The 23753-nt window shown below is 37.8% G+C and overlaps 3 protein-coding genes across 8 annotated transcripts in view; all 3 read left to right on the forward strand.

The window, feature by feature from the left end:
- The window catches only part of MDM2 (MDM2 proto-oncogene), a 198706-nt gene that overhangs the window by 88601 nt on the left and 86352 nt on the right, over positions 1–23753 (forward strand). The window lies entirely within an intron of this gene.
- NUP107 (nucleoporin 107) overlaps positions 1–23753 on the forward strand; it is a 52710-nt gene that overhangs the window by 25354 nt on the left and 3603 nt on the right. For 5 of the 6 annotated variants that reach the window (XM_047742767.1, XM_047742768.1, XM_047742769.1 and 2 more), the window contains 15 exons: positions 1090–1203; positions 5679–5769; positions 5922–5998; positions 8436–8495; positions 9168–9313; positions 9436–9484; positions 13177–13246; positions 13648–13766; positions 15136–15174; positions 15486–15636; positions 15974–16086; positions 16908–17010; positions 17500–17660; positions 18422–18547; positions 22632–22745. In XM_047742767.1, the coding sequence (XP_047598723.1) occupies positions 1090–1203; positions 5679–5769; positions 5922–5998; positions 8436–8495; positions 9168–9313; positions 9436–9484; positions 13177–13246; positions 13648–13766; positions 15136–15174; positions 15486–15636; positions 15974–16086; positions 16908–17010; positions 17500–17660; positions 18422–18547; positions 22632–22745 (1533 nt within the window). The remainder of the gene's footprint in view (positions 1–1089; positions 1204–5678; positions 5770–5921; positions 5999–8435; positions 8496–9167; positions 9314–9435; positions 9485–13176; positions 13247–13647; positions 13767–15135; positions 15175–15485; positions 15637–15973; positions 16087–16907; positions 17011–17499; positions 17661–18421; positions 18548–22631; positions 22746–23753) is intronic. The other variant, XM_047742770.1, reaches the window with a different exon arrangement.
- On the forward strand, positions 19851–22076 carry LOC125107555 (heat shock cognate 71 kDa protein-like). Its single transcript, XM_047742784.1, has one exon. It carries the CDS (start codon positions 19918–19920, stop codon positions 20623–20625), a length of 708 nt encoding a protein of 235 aa, XP_047598740.1. The 5' UTR covers positions 19851–19917; the 3' UTR covers positions 20626–22076.

Raw genomic sequence — 23753 nt, forward strand, 5'->3', positions numbered from 1 at the left:
TTAACATCTGAAAAGTGATTATTTCCTTCTTGCCAGAAAGAGACTGTGTTCCAAAACTGAACGATTGTATCAGTCTGCAGAATATTTGTGAAAGAGCTAGTTTCCTTATTATAAACTTTATTTTCTGAATCAATATTCATATTACCATATACTTAGTAGCATTTGAAATGAGTCACATTAAAATAGTTTTTCACTTAAAATTCATCATGAAGATCACATGTGCTATTTACTGCAAAAGTGAGGACAATATGTTATCCCAAATGTTTAAAGGCACATTTTGTTCTATCTATGAAAAATAATAGGTGGGAATAACTGTTTTAGGTGGATTTTATTTACTAGAAATCTGTTCTTTAAACTTTTTTTATTGGACACTGGTGTGTTTTATATGGTCTTAGTTCCATAGTGGGCTCTCTTCTCAGTATGTTCTCAAAGTACCAGCTAAGCATTTTCAAGTTACGGAATGTATTGTCGACTCCCTTAGTTTTCCTCTGGCTCATTCTCCATCTAGGCCTCATTCTGTTTTGTTTTAAGTTTTTTTGTGTGGGTTTTTTTTGTGTGTGTTTTTTTTTTTTTTTTTTTTTTTTTAATTTGACAGAGACACAGCGAGAGAGGGAACACAAGCAGGGAGAATGGGAAAGGGAGAAGCAGGCTTCTCGATTCCAGGACCCTGGGATCATGACGTGAGCCGAAGGGAGAGGCTTCACGACTGAGCCACCCAGGTGCCCTCAATTCTGTTTAGAATTAACTTGGTTGTGTAATTGCTACAACAGGGTACAGCTCGTGTCAGCTGGAATGATGAATAGCATTTTTAGAATTGTCTGGCTAGGCTGCCATAGTAGTGTTACTGCCTTGCCTGACCTAGACCTGTACCTTTGTGGGCCAACAGAGTTTGTTTTGAATGGGCAGCAGATAGTTGTGTGTCTCTCTGGAATACCTGGGATATTTTCACTCCCTTTGTTACTTAACTAAATTGTAAATAAAGTTATCTCAGTATATAAACTCAGGAGATTTATCATCTCTTGGTGATATTCAGAATGTATGTGGGTACAAAGAATTTATCATTGATTTTTTTTGGGGGGGGGTTGTTAGGACCCTGATGCTCCTATTAGACAGAAAATGCCCCTTGATGATCTGGATAGAGAAGATGAAGTCCGATTACTCAAGTATCTTTTCACTTTAATCCGTGCTGGAATGACAGAAGAGGTAAGTCATATATCCTGCTGCTTCAGTTTCAAAGTCATAGACTCTACAAGTTGGAAGGGATCTTTGTGACCACCTAGTTTGTCTCCTCGATGCAATAATCTCTTCCACAGTATTTCTGGATCTACTTCCTGTTCGAATGTTTCCAGTGATAAGAAACACATTGCTTCAGAAAGCAGTGCATTCTTGATTGTGCAACTCTTAATAGGAAATTCTTTTGAAGATGTCAAATTTTGCTTCCATGTATTGTACCTCATACCCTAGGCATAACCCCCTTATTTTTAGTTCTGATTTTTAAGAGTTAAGAATGAGTCTGGCCCTAATTGCTCTTCTGGGTGACCCTATTTACCCTTGAATGGTCCTCAGACTTCTTCCTTTAAATCTCACTTTTTGAAATCTCTTTTGTGGGGCGCCTGGGTGGCTCAGTGGATTAAGGCCTCTGTCTTCTGCTCGGGTCATGATCCCAGGGTGCTGGGATCAAGCCCCACATCGGGCTCTCTGCTCAGCAGCAAGCCTGCTCCCCCCACCCCCCCGCCGCCTGCCTCTCTGCCTACTTGTGATCTCTGTCTGTCAAATAAATAAAATCTTTAAAAAAAAAATACAAAAAAAATAAAATCTCTTGTGATAGTTAAGATCTTACATATAGAATGTGGAATATCTAGCTTATTGAACGGCTTTGCTGACTCTTGAGTTGAGACAGTCTGATGCCTAAGAGCTTCAAGCTTAGGGTAATAATTTAAGTTCCAGCTACTGCCTGGTGATGAGGGAAATAAGTAGGAATCACAATAGCAAATAAGGATATATTTTTTAAAAACAGAAAACAAAAATATCGCATTTTTGAAGGCTTGAAAAACAACTCTCAGGGTTCCACTACCTTTACATAACCACAGATAGTGGGGTTTTTTAAATTATTATTATTTACTTACAGCACTCTTTTTTTTCTGCCTCTTTTTTTTCTTAGCGATAGCAAGGGCTTCAGTAAAGTCCATATTTTCCATCATTTTCATTTACAAGCAAATAGTAATACAACCCTGAAGCTCAGACAGTTTGGGTGACTTCCAAGGTCACAGGATTAGTGAAATAATCAAGGTTGGAATGCAGGGCTCTGGTCCCAGTTCACAGCCTGTTCTATTACAGGGTGGTCGCTCTGGCTGTACCACTCACTGTTTGTCCATGAGTAACCTAATCACCATCTTTGTGCCCCAATTTTCTCATCTACTGAACAGGTAAATAATTAGCACCTTTCTCTTTGGCTGCATGTGAGGTAATTTGTGTGAAGTACCTAGCACAGTGTCTGGCTCACAGTAAATAGTCAATAAATGAGAACTCTCATAATTATTAACATTTTCATCTTACACATGAAGAAACTATTAGAGCCTCAAAAAGACTTGACAAGAGAACAAGATTTTTTTTTCTTTTTTTCTTATACCTTTGGACCCCCTTCATCCATCTCTCCCAAACCCACCTCTGGCAACCACTGTTCCCTGTGTTTATGAGCTGCTTTTGTTTTTTACTTTTTAAATTCCAAATATAAGAGAGGTCACGTGATATTTTTCTTAGTCTGACTTATTTCACTTAGCATAATGTCCTCTAGGTCCATCCATGTTGGTGCAGATGGCAAGATATGTTTCTTTTTTGGCCAAATAATTCTCCATTGTATATCTATGTAACACATCTTTTTACCCATTTATCCCTCAGTGAACACTTAGGTTGTTTCTGTATCTTGGCTATTGTAAATGCTGCAGTGAACATGAGGGTGTATATATATTTTCAAGTTAATGTTTTTATTTTCTTTAGATAAATACCCAGAAGTGGAATTACTGGATCACATGGTTATTCTATTTTAAATTTTTTAAGGAACCTCCTTACTGTTTTCCACAGTGGCTGCACAGTTTGCATTTTCACCAGCAGTGTGCAGGGGTTCTCTTTTCTCCACATCCTTGCCAGTACTTCTGTTTATTATCTTTTGATAAGACCTTTCTTTTGTACCTCTTTTGAACATAATCATAGTCATGGTATAATACATTGAGGTTTTTTTTAAACAACTTTATTGAGTTATGATTCACATACTATATAATTCTTCCCTTGTATTTATTTTTATTTTTATTTTTTTAAAAGATTTTATTTATTTATTAGTCAGAGAGAGAGAGAGAGAGAGAGCGGGCGAGCACACAAGCAGGCAGAGCGGCAGGAAGAGGTGGAGAGGAGGAAGCAGGCTCCCTGCCGAGCAAGGAGCCCGATGCGGGACTTGATCCCAGGATCCTGGGTTCATGACCTGAGCGGAAGGCAGCGGCTTAACCCACTGAGCCACCCAGGCGCCCCCCCTTATCTTGTATTTAAAATATGCAAGTCAGTAGTTTTGATACATTGCATTATTTATTTTTTTCACTGTAGTAAAGTATAACACAATTTGTCATTTTATTTTTTAAAGATTTTATTTATTCGACAGAGAGAGAGATACAGTGAGACAGGGAACACAAGCCGGGGAAGTGGGAGAGGGAGAAGCAGGCTCCCCACAGAGCAGGGAGCCCGATGCAGGGCTCAATCCCAGGACCCCCGGTTCCTGACCTGAGCTGAATGCAGATGCTTAACAGCTAAGCCACGCACATGCCCTAAAATTTGTCATTTTAACCATTTTTTAGTGTACATTTCAATGCCATTAATTGCATTTACAATTTTATGAAACCATTACATGTTTCTAAAAGTTTTCATCAACCCAAACAAAAACTCTGTAACCAGTATGTAATAACTCATTTCCTCCCTTCCCTCAGCCCTTGGTAACTTCTCATCTACTTCTGTCTCTATGAATTTGCCTATTCTAGCTATTTCATGTGAGTGGAATCATGCAATATTTGTTCTTTTGTATCTGATTTATTTTATCCTTCCTTTTTTAGATAGCATATCAAAACATTTTTCTATGTTACTACATAGCATTTATAATTTTTAATAGCCACAAATCCAGAATGATGTTTGGGGTAGGGTATTCTATAACTGGTTATATTAATTGGGTTCTCTAGCTTCAAGTGATAGAAACCCAACTCAGGTTATTTACAAGGGAGGAATTGATTGGTTTGTGGAACAGGGACGTCTAGGGGGTTATATTTGGTTTTAAGCAGGATCCAGGGACTCAAAAGATATCCCACTAGGATACCATCTCTTTCCCAGGCTCTTGGCTCTATCCCTCTCTGTGTGGCTTCATTCTCGAGAAGCCTCATGTCAGTGATGGCCCAGCAGCCCCAGGCTTACATCCTCCTGCCTGCTAGCATTTCCAGCAGAAAGAGTATGTCTCCTTCTCAGAATCTCCAGCAAGAGCCCTGGGAGTGATTCTTGTTAGGTCACATCCCTAATCCTAGAGTTCAGAGGTAGGATCATAGGATCTTACCTAAACCATATGAACTAAATGGGGAAGAGACAGTTCCTAAAGAGGTGATGCTATCTATCTCACTGGTATGTTTCACTGATTAGTCTAAGTTCATCTGTTTGGTCACAGTTAACATAAATATCAGTGGGCTGAATGAGGACTAGGGCCTTGTCGTTATAGAGACTGGTTTTCATAATACTTTTGTGTGGATCAGTGGTCATATCAATCTCTTAAGCCCCATTTGTCTCTAACGGAAATAAATGCTTGTGGGCACCATGGGAGCCGATTAGTAAGCCCAAAACCAAAAGGATTATTAGGGAAAGAAAGAAAGGCAGAGACCACAGAACAGACATGCTTGCTGGTGGCAAAGTGAAATGCCAGTAGTAGTTGCCTACATTGTCCTTTGAAATATTGTGCTTTAAATTATCTAATCCTGGGGGCACCTGGGTGGCTCAGTGGTTTAAGCCTCTGCCTTCGGCTCAGGTCATGATCTCAGGGTTCTGGGATCGAGCCCCGCATGGGGCTTTCTGCTCAGCAGGGAACCTGCTTCCCTCTCTCTCTCTGCCTGCCTCTCTGCCTACTTATGATCTCTCTCTGTCAAATAAATAAATTCTTAAGAAAAAAAAATTATCTAATCCTGACATATATTGCTTATGCCTTTCTTTTTTATTTATTCATTCATTTTTAAAGATTTTATTTATTTGACACAGAGAGAAAGAATACAAGCAGGGGGAGCAGCTGGCAGAGGGAGAGGGGGAGAGGGAAGCAGGCTTCCACTAAGCAAGGAGCCCGAAATGGGGCTTGATCCCAAGACCCTGGAATCTCGACCTGAGCCAAAGGCAGTCACTTAACCAACTGAGACACCCAGGCATCCAGATTTTATTTGCTTATTTGAGAGAACACAAGTGGAGGGGAGAGAAAGAGAAGCAGGTTCCTGGCTGAGCATGGAGCCCGATGCAGGACTTGATCTCAGGACCCTGAGATCATGACCTGAGCCAAAGGCAGACAGATGCCTAACTGACTGAGCCACCCAGGCGCCCCTGCTTATACTTTTCGTTAAGTCACAAATGCTTTTAACTCTGGTTATATGACTGACTGCCCCTTTTTGTTTCTAAAGGCACAACGACTCTGTAAACGTTGTGGTCAAGCATGGAGAGCTGCAACACTTGAAGGCTGGAAACTCTACCATGACCCTAATGTGAATGGAGGTATTTTAGTAGATTCGATTCTCAGAATGAGATGATATATTTAGCTCTAAATGCCAGTCTTTATGAAGCATAGCTTTTGTTTTTAGAAATTGTTGAAATAAGGAGTTGTCTATTTTAAACTGTAAATTTTTATTTCTTTTACTGTTTTATAGGAACAGAATTAGAACCTGTAGAAGGGAATCCATATAGAATCATTTGGAAAATAAGTTGTTGGAGAATGGCAGAAGATGTAAGATACAAGAAAATCTTTATTGATACTGATTTTTAATTAATTGCAAGCCTGCTGATGGTGCTGTGAAACATTTAGAGTGGTAGAACACTAAGGTTTCTGTTTCCAAAAACTTTTTTATTTTTTTTAAGTAGGTACCACACCTAGTTGTGGGGCTCGAATTCATAACCCTGAGATTGAGTTGCATGCTCTACTAACTGAGCCAGGGAGGTGCCCCTATTTTCGGAAAACTTCTGATCACGTTGCCTGAGCCAGGCAGGGGCCCATTTTCAAAAAACTTCTGATCAAATTGAAGAATGGGTTGGGAGGTTTAACTACTAACCAGAATTATTCAGACACTAAGTACTAAGAATTAAATACTGATAAAAGGCAAAAATAGAAAGAAGGTATCAAATGAATTCAGAGAATAAGCATTTGGGCTAAATCTGGCTTCCCAGAGAAGAGAATTGAATTGCAATTTAAAAAATTACTAGGATTTGAGTTGTTGGATATGAAAAGAAGAGGAAGGAATTCTTGGTAGGTTATATAAGTTGGAAAACCTAATGGAAGGTGGTAGGCCTACCTTGGAGCAGAGGGCTCATAAAAGGAAATAGAGTCAGTTCTGTTACGATACCATATGACCTGTGCATTCCTAAAAAAAAAAAATCACTGCAGCATGCAAAATTTTGCAGAAAACCCACAGGCCTTTTGGGGAAAATAGAGTTTTGAGCACAGTACTCAAAAACCTTCGGCGACACATCAAAAGATAAAAACTTAACAAAACCCTGTTAAACAGGAAATACACAAATGGTACAGTAAATATGGCATTTTACCTTGAAAAAACACTGAAGTTTACTTGTGCATTTGAGTGTCAGGGCGTTGCAGCTTGTGAGTTACTGTGAGGTATAGAAGGAGATTAGCTGAAATTAAAATGAAAATTGTAACACTTGATATGGATGGAGTTAGCTTATAATATACCTAATGAAGTGAGGTGGCAGGTAGATGTTTGAGATATGTTAGTTTTGTGTATTTATAACTGGCTCCATTCAGCTCGGTGTGGTTTTCTGCATTCACCTAGTGTTTCTTGTAGATGAAATTTGTGTTATGAGAAATTTGCACTACGTTTAAGTTGTTCCTTGATAGATCAGTTGCACTGGAACAAATTCACATTTTCAAAACAAAGGTTGGAATAGAACTAATGGAAAAGATGATTGAAAAAGTTAAATTAAGAATAGGCATTGGGGGCACCTGGGTGGCTCAGTGGGTTAAGCCTCTGCCTTTGGCTCAGGTCATGATCTCAGGGTCCTGGGATCGAGTTCCGCATCGGGCTCTCTGCTTGGCAGGGAGCCTGCTTCCTCCTCTCTCTCTGCCTGCCTCTCTGCCTACTTGTGATCTCTGTCTATCAAATAAATAAATAAAATCTTTAAAAAAAAAGAACAGGCATTGGTGGTCCTCAAGTATTTCTCTAAAGAAGGAGTATATATCATTGATAGTAGCGAACCATCAAAACTTTGAGAGCACATGGTAACAGTGCTTTAAGAAGATTAACATGACCGTGAAAAAAAATAGGCTTAAAAATTAAAGGGACCGAAGGCTGAGAAACTAGTTAGGAGCCTGTTGGAATTATTCAGACACTAAGTATTAAGGGCCTGTCCTAGGATAATATTGATAGTGGAAAGGAAGGAACAAGAGTAGTCAAAAGGGTGATTGGAAACAAAGGCAGAGGAGGATTCAGGTATATAGTGAAAGTCTCTAAAGTCTTATTTAGATGATAAGAAAACAGGAAGTGCCATTAATAGAATCTGATAGTAAAATGAACTAATTTGATAAACATAATTAGTCCTACTTAGGAATCAAATGCAGACTGATAAAAGACAGGTCCCAGGTGCCTTGTTGTGATGTTCTGTAAGTATCAAGTAGTGTTAGGCATTTAGGAACTTCCTAGAGGAAAACAGCTACTCCAGATCTATCTGGAATAAAATTCGACTATGATAAGTAATCAAAGCATCTGTTAGAGTTGGATCTTTCATCCTATATTTGAAATTGAGATGATTGATTTTTCCTGAAGATTTCAGCACTGCCTATATCAGCAAACCAAGGAGTCCTTTTTTTTCCCCCTAAGATTTTATTTATTTATTTGAGAGAGAGAGAGAGAGAGCATAAGAGGGGGAAGATCAGAGGGAGAAGCAGACCCCACGCTGAGCAGGAAGCTGATGCAGGACTCAATCTCAGGACTCCAGTATCATAACCTGAGCCGAAGGCAGTCACTCAACCAACTCAGCCACCCTGGCGCCCCAAAGGAGTCCTTCTTACTGCCCCACTAGATCTTTAACTAAAGTTTAGGAACTATCAAGTGAATAAATAAAACCGTTTAGAAGACATTATAAAATTCCAGATTATGAAAAAATGTACATCCTTAGAAAAACAGTATTTCACATTTATACTCACTGTATTTCAGGAGCTTTTTAATAGATACGAGAGGGCAATTTATGCAGCTTTAAGTGGAAATCTCAAGCAGGTATGTAGTCTATTTTAATTCATTTTTCCCCTGTGGATCAAAATCAGATACATATTCTAATATTCATATATAATAAATTTTATAAGCTTAAGCTACTTTCTAAGAGTAGCAGTGACAGCAATAATCATGAAATAGAATAGTGACTTGAGTTGCTTAATTTCATGTATGCCATACACCAAGTGATGTTTTAATAAATGGAATCAGACTTTAATTTCTAAGAATTATAAATTTAATTCCAATATATATGTATATTTTTTTACAAAACACATTTATTGATGACTTATAGTGCCCATAGGTTTATACAGAAGTGTACCACTGAGGCATAGTGACTGTTGGGATTGTCCTATGTTTGCGTATGTGTTTCTTGCAAACCCCACCACCCCCTGCATTTTATAGCTTTTTGTGTGTGTTGTAATAACTAGTTGAAACACCATCTTACATCCAACATGGAAAATTGATGCTATTGTGAACTGAGTATGGAAAAAATCTTAATAGTTAAAACTTTTTAAAAGATTGGTATGGGTTGGGTAAAGGGCTGTTTAGTATGTATATTACAATCCACTATGTTTTATGTCATTAAAATGACTTTATAGTCCATATCAATGGAAGTAACTGCTCTCCCCACCCCTTGTTGACTGTATATGTGTTTCTGGTTTGGCATGGGGGAAAAAGCTGCTTCCCGTCTGTGACACCTGGGAAGACACAGTGTGGGCCTACTTTCGGGTGATGGTGGACAGTTTGGTAGAACAGGAGATCCGGTCATCGGTAGTGAATCTGGATGAAACTGAAGAACTCCCTAGGGAGTATTTGGAAGCAAAGTGAGTTTGTTCTTTTGTTTTTTTGTCCTGGTGATTTGCTCTTATGCTCTGTAAAGTTTTATTTTGTAGCCCTTATTCATATTATTAATACTTTTTTATCCTTTCCTATTTTCTTTTTAAAGTTGGACCTTAGAAAAGGTATTTGAAGAACTTCAAGCTACTGATAAAAAGGTAAATATTAGTAAGAACATTTTAGGATAACTGGAATAGGAAACAATGTTATGCTGTTGTGCCACGTATCTGAAAAGCAAAAAAATACCTGAAACTGTTTTATTTTCTCCTTTTCCTTACCTCTTATCTAAATGAGAGACATTTTTTTTTTTTTTTTAAGATTTTATTTATTTGAGAGAGCACAGATGAGGTTAGGGAGGGAGGCAGAGGGAGAGGGAAAAGCAGACTCCCCACTGAGCAGGGAGCCTGAGGTGGGGCTTGATCCCAGGATCCTGAGATCATGACCTGAGCAGATGGCAGACTCTTAACCAACAGAGCACCGTGGGTGCCCCTAAATGAGACATTCTTTAAAAGGAAGGGACGTAATTGCATATTTAAATGATACATCATTTCTGTCTCTTTGCTTTACGATTGGTTTCATCTTAAAATAAGGGTATGCATGTAAGCTAATTTATCTCTTTTTTTTTTTTCTAAAGATTTTATTTATTTATTTGACAGACAGAGATCACAAGTAAGCAGAGAGGCAGGCAGAGAGAGAGGAGGAAGCAGGCTCCCTTGCTGAGCAAAGAGCCTGAAGTGGGGCTTGATCCCAGGATGCTGGGACTATGACCTGAGCCGAAGGCAGAGGCTTTAACCCACTGAGCCACCCAAGTGCCCCTAATTTATCTCTTTTTGAAAAAGAAGAATATTAATGGGAAATGAACAAGACATTTCCTAGATCTTAAAATAATCTAATATTTTTAGGTAATATTCTCATAAATAATTTTAAATAACTGAAGTATGTAGCAAAATAATCCAAAGGTATAAATAAAATCTATATAGTAAAATAACTATAAAGTAACTTCCTCCCAACCACTTTATGGTTATTCTCATTCCCCAGAGATGATAAAATATATAGCTATATAGTCTTCCATATCTTTCTCCTTCTCCATAATCTTACAAATATGTGTAAATAATGTAGATAATTCCAAGATATGATTTTGATTTTTTTTGTTTTTTATTTTTTGCATCATATTACATGCATTACTCTCCAACTTGGGAGGAGTGTTTTGTTTTTATTTATTAACTTCTTGAGAGAGAGATTGCATGGAGGAGTAGGGGCAGAGGGAGAAAGAGAATCCTTTTTTTTTTTTTAAATTTTATTTATTTATTTGACAGATCACAAGTAGTCAGAGAGGCAGGCAGAGAGAGAGGAGGAAGCAGACTCCCCGCCGAGCAGAGAGCCCGATGTGGGGCTCAATCCTAGGACCCTGAGATCATGACCTGAGCCGAAGGCAGAGGCTTAACCCACTGAGCCACCCAGGTGCCCCGAGAAAGAGAATCTTAAGTAGGTTCCATGCCTAGGGCAGAGCCCAAGCATGGAGCCAGACACAGGGCTCAGTTTCATAACCTTGAGATCATGACCTGAGCTGAAATCAGGAGTCAGACACTTAACTGAGCCACCCACCCAGACACCCCAACTGTTTGTTTTTTGTTTTTTGTTTTTTTTTTCTTTTAATGATACTTTCTCCAAGTTAGGGGATCTAGATTTAGAGTAACCTGACCTATTCTTTTTAATCATTCCTCTTTTGATGTATTTAGGTTGTTTCTAGCACTGCAGTGAACATTCTTATATACATATATGCTTATCTACTAGTCCTGTTTTAGGATAAGTGTCCTAAAAGCAGGGTTGCTGAAATAAAGAGTAGATATATATTAAATTAATTACCAGGTTGTAGCATTTAATTCATACTCCCATAAGTAATTTATCAATGTGGCCATCTCCCTGCATTCTCACCAGTCCCAGATGTCACACTTTGAATTTTTTGCTAATGTATCAGATTAGGTGGGAAATAAGAACTTGCTGTTCTGCTCTTACTTCCCTTTCTATTCATAAGGCTGAGCAAGTTTTCCGGTGTTTATTGACCATTTGTGAATTTCCTATTCACATCTTTTACCTATTTTTCTGTTGAGTTTTATCTTTTCCTTTTTACTATATATGACTGTATAGTAAAGAAATTAATGCTTCTTCTGTCAAGTATTTCTTACCAGTCTGTTATTTTGTGGAGATTCCAGCTAATTAAAAACAAAACAAGTAAAGGAATAGATATACATATTAGAATTAGGAATTAGATACACATATTAGAATTAGGAATTAGATATACGTATTAGAAAGGGGGGAATATTTACATATGATGAAAGTGTAAATCTAGAAACTCAATTTACTAGAAACTCAGTTACTAGGATTCATTAAAGAATGAGAATTTTTAAGTACCTAAATTCAAGACAAAGTTACCCCCCAAAATCATAGCCTGTCTGTACTTTTCACAACTAATTAGAAAAGGATTTGGTGCTCGCCCAAAAAGTCCCATTAAATTATTGAACAAAACCATAAGATACATAGGAATAAAATTAACTAAGGGTTTGAGGACTTTCAAAAAGAAACTATAGAATCTTATTGGAAGACATGAGTATAAATAGATGTACCGTGTTCCTGGATGAGAGGATTTGACGTAAATGTAAGCCATTCCAAAATTAACATAGAAACTTAATCTTTGGGGGATTATTTCTTTTCTTTCTTTCTTTCTTTTTTTTTTTAAGATTTTTATTTATTTATTTGACAGGCAGAGATCACAAGTAGGCAGAGAGGCAGGCAGAGAGAGAAAGGTGGAAGCAGGCTCTCTGCTGAGCAGGGATCCCAATGTGGGGCTCCATCCCAGGACCCTGGGATCATGACCTGAGCTGAAAGCAGAGGCTTTAACCCACTGAGCCACCCAGGTGCCCCTGGAGGATTATTTCTAAACAGAGGATTTTACAAATAGAAGAATAAGTGAGAATGACAAGATGGCAAGAAAATTTGAAAAAGAATAATATGCACTAGTTGCCTTACTTAATAATAAAACAAAATAATTGTACAACAAAACAATATGCACTTAACACAGGAATGGATAAATAGATCAGTGAAATGCAGACATCGTTATTAGATCTAAACATGTATTAGCACTTATAGATGACAGAGGTGATCTTTCATTTCAAAGGAAGAGGGATTTATTTACATACATGATATGGGCATAATTGACTTTCTGTCTGGAGGAAAACAGCTAAATCCCTACCTCATGCCACATTTTAAAATCAGTTCCAGATAGAGCAAAGATTTGAATGTAACCAAGAATGAATGCTGAAAGAAAAGTTAGATAGTGAAATAAAAAATTAAAATGTGTTTGACAAAAAAGAAATAAACGATTTGCTTCCAAACAGTGCAACAGAAGCTCACTTGTAGTTTTTTCTACTGTCTAATCACTATTTTGGTGGCTTCTGTTATGCATGGTGCCCTTTGCAGAAGAGAATACAAAGGAATGCTTTCAACAACTGCTGTTCGCTTTTGGAGAAATCTTATAGTTTGTTTTGCTTAGGTTACATGTGCCCTTCCTTTCTGGCTCACCATGGAGTGCCAAGAAAAACAATAGTAAAATATAAAAAATGAAAGTAATAATATTCAGAGATTAAATTGTTTTATCACAGTTCTCTGCTTTCAGCAATTGTTCAGCTTGAGTATATTCCAAAGGCATTACTTTCTCAAATTTGTTTTCATCTCTTAAGACCCTTCACTTTTCCTTTATATTGTTTCAAAAGTTGACATTTTGGCTTACTAATGAATACATACTAAAGAATGACCACTGGGAGATTTATGGAAAATGTAAAAATTTTTTCAGAGAGTTTTGGAAGAGAATCAAGAACATTATCATATAGTTCAAAAGTTCCTTATCCTGGGAGACATTGATGGTAAGATACTATACTTTTGTTTTACTTTCTATGAGTTCTTTGTTTCCTTTCTTTCTTTCTTTTTAAGATTTTATTTATTTATTTATTTGAGAGAGAGAGAGCATGAGAGGAGAGAGGTCAGCAGAAAAAGCAGACCCCCGCTGAGCAGGGAGCCCGTTAAAAAGTTATCAAAACAGTACACGACATCTTTTAATCTTTCTATCAGCCTATTTGAATGCAGCTATTAATTGTTAGATAATAGACTTGAATTTAATCCTGGGTCTGTTTTATATGGGGGTTATTAACAATGAGGTAGTGATTTCAGAGTACTATAGGAATACAGTAAATATCCTGAGTAATGTTTATTTCTATTCTTTTGGTCTTTATTCCTATTACTGAATTTTTGCTTTGATGGCTTGTAGGTTTGATGAATGAATTTAACAAATGGCTTTCCAAAAGCAGAAACAATCTACCTGGACACCTTCTCCGCTTCATGACTCACCTCATTTTGTTTTTCCACACTCTGGGACTACAGATCAAAGTAAATAAAAAAGAACAATTGACTGTCCTTTGCAAGGGTGATGCTGTATGTCTCTCAACAGGAAAACATGCTACTTTTTTGTGTGTTTTTTTCTAGAAATGGTGATAAGGGTACAGAAGTCTTTTTTTTTTTTTTAAGATTTTATTTATCTGAGAGACAGAGAGAGAGAGACGTGGGGGGAGGGGCCAGGGGAGTGGAATGAGGAGGGAGCCTGACATGAACCCCAGATATGAATCCCAGAACCCCAGGATAATGACCCTGACCTGAAGGCAGACCCTCAATCGACTGAGCCACCCAAGCACCCTGGCATAGAAGTCTTCTAGATAGTCTTGTATGGTCACTCAGTGATAACTCACTGTGGATGACCCTTTAGGGCTCTAGTCTGTGGATGCAGAATACCAGTGGATGCGTGTGTGTGTGTGTGTTAAGTAATTTTTTAAAAAGATTTTATTGGGGTGCCTGGGTGGCTCGGTGGGTTAGGCCGCTGCCTTCGGCTCAGGTCATGATCCCAGGTCCTGGGTTCGAGCCCCGCATCGGGCTTTCTGCTCAGCAGGGAGCCTGCTTCCTCCTCTCTCTCTGCCTGCCTCTCTGTTTACTTGTGATTTCTCTCTGTCAAATAAATAAATAAAATCTAGAAAAAAAAATAAATAAAAAAATAAAAATAAAAAGATTTTATTAGCACACGGGAATGTGATGAGGGAGGGACAGATGGATAAGCCGACTCGCCACTGAGCAGGGAGCCCAATGTGGGACTGGATCCCAGCACTTTGAGATTATGACAGGCTCTGAAGTCAGATGCTCATCCAGAGTGAGCAACCCATGTGCCTTATGTGGTTTTTGATAAATTCGTAATTTTATCCTCATCAGTACCCAGTTCTAAATCAACCCACCAAGCTAACTGAACAAGACTACTTTTTCTATGTGAGGTTTCAAACCTTTGTTTTCTTTTTTCTTTTTGTTTCTTTTTCCTAAATGATGGTAACATTTAGTACCTATAGAAGGCAGAAGGATAAACAGTAGTTGAAAATTTGGGCTTTGGAGTAAGAATCCTGGGTTTGCATCCTTACTCAGCAGCTTCTAGTATGTAATTCTGGGTAAAATAAAAACCTCTGTAGTTTTCTTAGTTTAGAAACTCTTAGTTTCTTCCTCTGTAAATTGTAAACAATGATAGTAACTACCCACAAAGAGTTACGGAAGGTTCATTTGGGCAGCATATAAACTTTGCTAAGCACTTAGCCTAGCATGTAGTCATTGCTCCATGGTAAATATTAAAATCATTCGATCACTTAATAGAATTTTTATTAGATACCTTGCTGGTACATATAAGCAATTGTGTTTATAATTGAATTATATCTTTTTTTCTATGAAGGAAGAAGTTTCCATTGAAATTTTAAAGACATACATACAGGTAAACTTTAAGAATCCACAATTTGATTTTGATTTTTTTTTTTTTTATTGTTTTGGTGGAAACAAAAATCAGAATGGTGATGTTTTAATGCTCAGTGGTGGGAAAGTCATCAGAATCTGTAAGAGATCTTTTAATTATCTTAAGTATATTTTATTTAGAATTTAAAATCATTCTGTTCAGTAGCACAAATCCACATCTATATGAATCTCTCATTAATGCTTGAAATTTTGAAGTGAATTTTTAAAAAAACACGCTGATCCCAGAACCTGTTGTTATTATTGACATATTTTGATCTTTTTCTGTTTTTTTAGCTTTTAATAAATGAGAAGCATACAAATCTCATAGCATTTTATACCTGTCATTTGCCTCAAGACCTAGCTGTAGCCCAGTATGCATTATTCTTGGAAGGTGTTACAGAATTTGAGCAGCGCCACCACTGCCTGGAACTGGCTAAAGAAGCAGGTAAAAATGGTTGAGAACGTTTTGTTGGGTTTCACAGGCAAGTTGTCATTTTGGCATTAGTAATGTTTTATCTTTCTAGTTTTAAATCTTCTCTTGAGAGAAAAAGAATGAAATTTTTGATGAAATTCTGTTTTAGTAATAAAATAACTTATACTGTAACTCATGTAGAATATCCCTGGTATGGCATTTTCTTTTACAATTTTATAATGTCTTTCATATTTTACATGTTGTATTCTTATAGAATTTTAATTCCAGTTTACCAAATCATTGTGACTGTTTAGAGAATATTAGTGTAAACGATTAATTCATGTTTTTGTCTCTTAAAAAACTTCCTTAGATTTGGATATTGCAGCTATAACAAAGACTGTAGTCGAGAATATCCGAAAGAAAGATAATGGTGAATTCAGTCATCATGACATGGCCCCAGCCCTAGATACCAGCACTACTGAGGTAACATAGGGGCAGGGGAGTTGTGTGCGTAACTCCTAATCCCTCTTTGGTGGCTCTTTGGTGAACTTCCTCCTTAACATACTCTGCCTCCTTTCTTTAAGAATTTTTCTTTGTCAGCCAAAACCTTTTAAATTTTAAAAGTTGGCAGCAGACTTAAGGTCTTATGTAAGGGATTTAAGTTACTTGCAGTAGTATTGTGTTAAAGGAAGCTTCTTTAACAGAAAAAAAGTGAGCTTTGGATTTTTGCTTATTGGATTATTCTAGACACTTGATCAATCTCTAACTCTTTAAGTAGTTTACTTACCCTATTTTCAGAAAAAAAAACCAAAAACCATTTTAGAGTAGCCGCTAAGGAATCACCTGGTTAAGTTGGTGGGACATAGAATACTTAATTCCAGACTCATACTCCCAAGAAGTTTTTTTGTAATTTTTCCAGGTTTGTTTGTTTGTTTGTTTGTTTTAATATTTTATTTATTTATTTATTTATTTGTCAGAGAGAGGAAGAGAGAGCGCAAACTCACAAGCAAAGGAAGCAGCAGGCTCCCCACTGAGCAAGGAACCCAATGTGGGACTTGATCTTAGAACCCTGGGATCATGACCTGAGCCGAAGGCAGACGCTTAACTGACTGAGCCCCTAGACATCCCTTCTTTGTAATTTGAGTTATTAAGTGTGAGAAGAAACTAAGGAAAGCTAGATTCTTTCATAATTTCATATAACTTGAGGGAAAATCATATTTACTAGATGTAAGTTAATTCTACTAACTAGAATATATTAGAAAAAGGTACAATCAATGTTTCTTTTTTTCCAATTAAATGAATAGGAGGACCGTTTAAAAATTGACGTAATTGACTGGTTGGTATTTGACCCAGCACAGAGGGCGGAAGCACTTAAACAAGGCAATGCGATAATGAGAAAATTCTTGGGTATGCTTTATTTTAATATTCTCTTCTCAGGCTTTTGTTCAAACTTATATATTCTTAAATTTTTGTTTTGTTGTGTTTTTTGTTTTTGTTTTTGTTTTTCTAATCCTTCTGATGTGGGAGGCAGGTGACAAAACAGCCATTCTTATTTATCAAGTCTAGTATAATGAAACAAAACATTTAACATTATCATTGTCCTAATCAGTGTTTCATATAATCGCAAGGCTTTGAAAAATGTAATTGCCTTAAGACACAGAAGTTGGTAAAAGCAACTGCATTAAGTGAATCCTTTTGTGACTTGACCCATTGAAATAAGGAAAAAGCCTGGCTATTAAGTACAAAGAATCACCCAAACCTTTAATAAAACTACTTTGGGACTCAAGATGCTTACAGCTGACTGTAAAAGTTGCAAACCAATTAATTTGACTCCTTAATTTGAAACCACCATATAGCAATTCACATATATTGAAAAATTGTGCATTTTTTTCACAGCGTCAAAAAAGCATGAAGCTGCAAAAGAAGTATTTGTGAAAATTCCTCAGGATTCTATAGCAGAAATCTATAATCAGTGGGAGGAACAAGGAATGGAAAGTCCACTTCCTGCCGAAGATGATAATGCTATCAGAGAACACTTATGCATTAGAGCTTATTTGGTGAGCCTTTAAAGAAAATCACAAATGTGTCTACCTTCATGATTTTTCTGATTCACTCTCAAACTTTGAACTGTTCATCCAGTAGTGGTGACTGACTTTTTATCTTCTCTCTCTTGTGACTGTGGTATTGACTGACCCACAGGAGCATTGAGATCCTGGTCTGGCCTTCATCAGCATAAGCTTCTAATTCATGCTGACTGACCAAGAATATCGTAGAGTGTGTGATGTCTGAAACTTAGTGTCCTTGCAAGTCTTTGAATGCTTGTATCAACTTTAGTGTTTCTTTGGGGGTGTGGGGTCAATAACCAAGAAAGGTGAGATAATTAAATTTGTTATACCTAAAATAACAACATACTCATTTAAAATGCTTTCAACAAAAAAATGAAGTGATTACATCAGGCTAGGTTCCAGGGGACATCTGTGGATAGCAGTCTATCCTTGCCCTGTAGAAGCTAATGGGCTAGTGAAGAAGACAGACAAGTAAACATCACAAAGTGGTAAATGTCAAGATATATATATGACCGGAGTGCTTGAGATAGGACTAGGTGCCAAAAAACACAATATACATGTACCTTGCTGGTGTTCACCATTTGACAAAATATTTATTCACAATGTTTTTTTGTGTGCAAAGAATAAATGTTGAACAGTTCTGTTTCTTGATGTTGCAAAATTACTTCTAAGAACCAGATTTTAAAAGCTCTGTAGAACATACGGAAAACTTGTGTTTGTTTCGTATTTTTCTATTTTATTTTACATCTTAGGAAGCCAATGAAACCTTTAACGAGTGGTTTAAGCATATGAATTCAGCTCCACAGAAACCTACTTTGATACCTCAAGCAACTTTTACTGAGAGAGTGGCTCATGAACACAAAGAAAAGAAATATGAAGTAAGTTGAATTTAGTTAAGACCTATCTATTGCACTTTAAAAATACAGATTACATTTTTTTTTTCAGATTTTTTTTTCTAATTTTGATTCCAGTATGTTAACATACAGTGTTCTATTAGTTTCAGGTGTCCAAAATAGTGATTCAACATATCCATACATCCCCTAGTGCTCATCACAAGTGCACTCCTTAATCCCCATTACCTATTTCACCCATCCCCCAACCACCTCCCCTCATATATGGACAGACACTTGGACTGCTTTCGTAACTTGGCTATTGTAAAGAATGCAGTAAACATAGGGGTGCGTGTATCCCTTTGAATTAGTGTTTTTATATTTTTTAGGTAAACTCCCAGTAGTGCCAATTGCTGGTCATAGGGTAGTTCTATTTTCAACTTTTTGAGGAACCTCCATACTGTTTTCCACAGTGTCTATACCAGTTGCATTCCCACCAACAGTGCACAAGGGTTCCTTTCTCTCTATATCGTCACCAATATTTGTTGTTTCTTATGTTTTTGATTTTAGCCATTCTGACAGGTGTGAGGTGATACCTCGTTGTGGTTTTGATTTGCATTTCCCTGATCATGAGTGATGCTGAGCATCTTTCCTGTGTCTGTTGGCCATCTGTATGTCTTCTTTGAAAAAATGTCTTTTCAGGTCTTCTGAATATTTTTTAACTGGTTTATTTCATTTTTTATTTGCAGAAATTCTTTATATATTTTGGATACTAGCCTTCATTGGATATGTTATTTGCAAATATCTTTTTCCATTAGTGGGTTACCCTTTAGTTTTGTTGATTATTTCCTTTGTTGTGCAGGTTTTTATTTTGCTGTAGTCCCAATAGTTTGTTTTTGCTTTTGTTTCCCTCGCTTCAGGAGACATATCTAGAAAAGTGTTGCTATGGTCAATTTTAGAGATCTTTACTGCCTGTACTCTCTTCTAGGATTTTTTTTTAATATTTATTTTATTTGAGAGAGAGAGCGAGAATGAGAGCGAGTGCAAGTGGAGGGAGGGTAAAAGGAGAAAATCTTAAGCAGACTCCCCACTGAGTGCAGAGCCTGTTGCTTTGCAGGGCTTTATCCCACGTGACCTGAGCTGAGACCAAGAATTGGATGCCTACAAGTTGAGCCACCCTGATGCTGCTCTCTTTAGGATTTTTATGGTTTCAGGTTTCCCATTTAGGTCTTTAATTCATTTTGAATTTGTTTTTGTGTTTGGTGTAAGGAAGGGGTCCAGTTACATTCTTTTGCATGTAGCTATCCAATTTTCCGAACATCATTTGTTAAAGAAACTATCTTTTGTTCATTGAACACGGGGCTACATCTTTGGATTGCTGTCTTCTCAGCCTGAGCCAGGCCCACACATAAGCAACCATGTCTAAGGGACCTGCAGTTGGCATTGATCTTGGCACCACCTACTCCTGCGTGGGTGTCTTCCAGCACGTGAAAGTGGAAATAATTGCCAATGATCAGGGAAACCGGACCACCCCAAGTTATGTCGCCTTCACGGACACCGAACGATTGATCGGTGATGCTGCGAAGAACCAAGTTGCGATGAACCCCACCAACACAGTTTTTGATGCCAAACGCCTGATTGGACGGAGATTTGATGATGCTGTTGTCCAGTCTGATATGAAGCATTGGCCTTTCATGGTGGTGAATGATGCTGGCAGGCCCAAGGTCCAAGTAGAATACAAGGGAGAGACAAAAAGCTTTTATCCAGAGGAGGTGTCTTCTATGGTTTTGATGAAAATGAAGGAAATCGCAGAGGCTTATCTTGGGAAGACCGTTACCAATGCAGTTGTCACAGTACCTGCGTATTTCAATGATTCTCAGCGTCAGGCTACCAAAGATGCTGGAACTATTGCTGGTCTCAATGTGCTTCGCATCATCAATGAGCCAACTGCTGCTGCTATTGCTTATGGCCTAGACAAGAAAGTCGGAGCTGAAAGGAATGTGCTGATCTTTGACTTGGGAGGCGGCACTTTCGATGTGTCCATCCTTACTATTGAAGATGGGATCTTTGAGGTTAAGTCCACAGCTGGAGACACCCACTTAGGTGGAGAAGATTTTGACAACTGAATGGTCAACCATTTTATTGCAGAGTTCAAGCGCAAACATAAGAAAGATATCAGTGAAAACAAGAGGGCAGTTCGTCGCCTCTGTACTGCTTATGAACGTGCTAAGCGTACACTTTCCTCCAGCACCCAGGCCAGTATCGAGATTGATTCTCTGTATGAAGGAATCGACTTCTATACCTCTATCACTCGTGCCCGGTTTGAAGAATTAAATGCTGACCTGTTCCGTGGCACCCTGGACCCTGTAGAGAAAGCCCTTCGAGATGCCAAGTTAGACAAGTCTCAGATCCACGATATTGTCCTGGTGGGTGGTTCTACCCGTATCCCCAAAATTCAGAAACTTCTCCAAGATTTCTTCAATGGAAAAGAACTGAATAAGAGCATCAACCCTGACGAGGCTGTTGCTTATGGTGCAGCTGTCCAAGCAGCTATCCTTTCTGGAGACAAATCTGAAAATGTTCAAGATTTGCTGCTGTTGGATGTCACTCCACTTTCTCTTGGCATTGAAACTGCTGGAGGAGTCATGACTGTTCTCATCAAGCGTAATACTACCATTCCTACCAAACAGACACAGACCTTCACTACCTACTTGGACAACCAGCCTGGTGTGCTTATTCAGGTGTATGAAGGTGAGTGTGCCATGACCAAGGACAACAACCTACTTGGAAAGTTTGAACTCACAGGCATACCTCCTGCTCCTCGTGGTGTCCCTCAGATTGAGGTCACTTTCGATATTGATGCTAATGGTATCCTCAATGTCTCTGCCGTGGATAAGAGCACAGGAAAAGAGAACAAGATTACCATCACTAATGACAAGGGCCGCTTGAGCAAGGAAGATATTGAGCGCATGGTCCAGGAAGCTGAGAAGTACAAAGCTGAAGATGAGAAACAGCGGGACAAGGTGTCTTCCAAGAATTCACTTGAGTCTTACTCATTCAACATGAAAGCAACTGTTGAAGATGAAAAACTTCAGGGCAAGATAAATGATGAAGACAAACAGAAGATTCTTGACAAGTGCAATGAAATCATCAACTGGCTTGATAAGAACCAGACTGCAGAGAAGGAAGAATTTGAACACTAGCAGAAAGAGTTGGAGAAAGTCTGCAACCCCATCATCACCAAGCTGTACCAGAGTGCAGGGGGCATGCCAGGAGGAATGCCTGGAGGCTTCCCTGGTGGTGGAGCTCCTCCCTCTGGTAGAGCCTCCTCTGGGCCCACCATTGAAGAGGTTGACTAAACCAACCTGAGAATAATTAGGTTGAGCATTGATCCACACACAATATTCAAAGGACCCAAATTTGTAGCAAATTCCATGGCAGTTGTAATGTTGAGCTGCTATAGCAAAAAAACTGGGCATTCTTGATACTTGAATATGGAATATGTGCACAGGGAAAGGAAATAAACATTGCACTTTATAAGCACTGTATTGTTAAGTGGAAAATGCAATGTCTTAAACTGTATTTTAAATTGGCAAAAAAAAAAAAAAAGAAAAGAAAGAAACTATCTTTTTCCCATTGGACTATCTTTCCTGATTTGTTGAAGATTAATTGACCATATAACTGTGAGTTGATCAGGTCATATTTAAAGAGGTCATTTCTTCAGCAGTTCTATTCTTACTGTAACAGGTGATCTTTCTGTTAATGCTATTTGAAAAAAAGACACCTGTTAGTTTTCTGCAGGTTATTAACCAAACATGAAAATTACCCTCAGGTGACATTAATGTTCATTTATGAAGTTAACATTTTAGTGTTTTATTTCACTGCAGTCTGTTGATTATTTCTGTATTTGGCTGACTAAAGTTAACTTTATTTTTTTTAAGTTTTATTTATTTAAGTAATCTCTGTACTCATGTGGGGCTTGAACTCATGACCCAGAAATCAAGGGTTACATGCTCCTCAATAAAGTGAACTCTTTAGAATGATGTTCCATGTAAATATTCCTGTATGTACTTTTATAAATACATTATTTATTGGTTTTAGTCTGTTAATATGTCTTGTGTTTGTTTTGCAGATGGATTATGTTATTTGGAAAGGACATTTGGATGCCCTGACTGCTGATGTGAAGGAGAAAATGTACAATGTCTTGTTGTTTGTTGATGGAGGGTGGATGGTAGATGTTAGAGAGGTAAGCTCTGTACATTGTATACAGCTAGAAAGGAAAAGTCTATTTCCAAAGGTTCTTTCTCTAAATAGAAGCATCTGTGGATCTTATATATCCTTTGTTCTTGTAACTGAACATCCCGTAATTTAAACCTAGACTGAAAATACTAACTTGGGAATAGAAATCTTGGACTATTGGGTAAACTATTTCTTCAGATTTAATGTGTTCATTCAAGATACTAAAATGTAATTTTTAAAAATTCTGGATCTAAAAATTTAATTGTATTTGCATTCAACTCAATTTAAGGATACAAAGATAAGTCTAGTAGCCATGACCCTCACCTCTGAGCTATGCATTTAAATGACCTTGGGGGGGGGCGGCTTTTTTTAAAATGCTGGGCTCCACTCTCAGAGATTCTGATTTAATTGATCTGTGGTAGGGCTGGATTTTTTGGTTTTTGTTTTTTTTTTTTTTTTTAATCTGCTGGAGAGCTTCAAGGTATATCCTGGGTTGAGACTAGTTACAAAAGTACCTAATACCATGAGAAAAGCACAGATTAAGTATTTAGTGAGTTCAGGAAAAGAAAAGGTTGGTTTTACCTGGAAGAGGTCTAGACAGGGTAATTGAAAGGTATAGTATTTGACTGGTCCTAAAGAATGATGTCGAAGCTGAGTGAGTAGAGGGGAAAGGAAGGATACTGAAGGTAACTATCATGTGAGCGAAAAGATACAGAGGCCTGATCCTGTGGTTTAACAGAAACCTTGAGTAATCAGCTTTGCCTCTGCAGACCTCATGATCTGTTAAAGGGGAACTGTAAATGCTGGATTCTTGAATATATGGTGCAGTATTTTGAACAGAGAACCTAGAATGCCCTTTTCCCATGATAGCTATACTGATAGCTTTCCTACTTCCTTCAGTAGTATGCCCAGTGTTCTCTCTCTTTAGAGACCCTCCCCGTCACCCAGCTGCAGCCACCCTGTATCACTTTCTTATCTTGCATTGGTTTTCCTTGTGGCAGTTACATATAATGTA

This window comes from Lutra lutra, chromosome 8, assembly GCF_902655055.1.
Source record: "Lutra lutra chromosome 8, mLutLut1.2, whole genome shotgun sequence".
Classification (NCBI taxonomy): domain Eukaryota; kingdom Metazoa; phylum Chordata; class Mammalia; order Carnivora; family Mustelidae; genus Lutra; species Lutra lutra.

Excerpts from the sequence above, each read along its gene's own strand:
- LOC125107555 (XM_047742784.1), top strand. The coding sequence starts at position 19,918 with ATGTCTAAGGGACCTGCAGTTGGCATTGATCTTGGCACCACCTACTCC.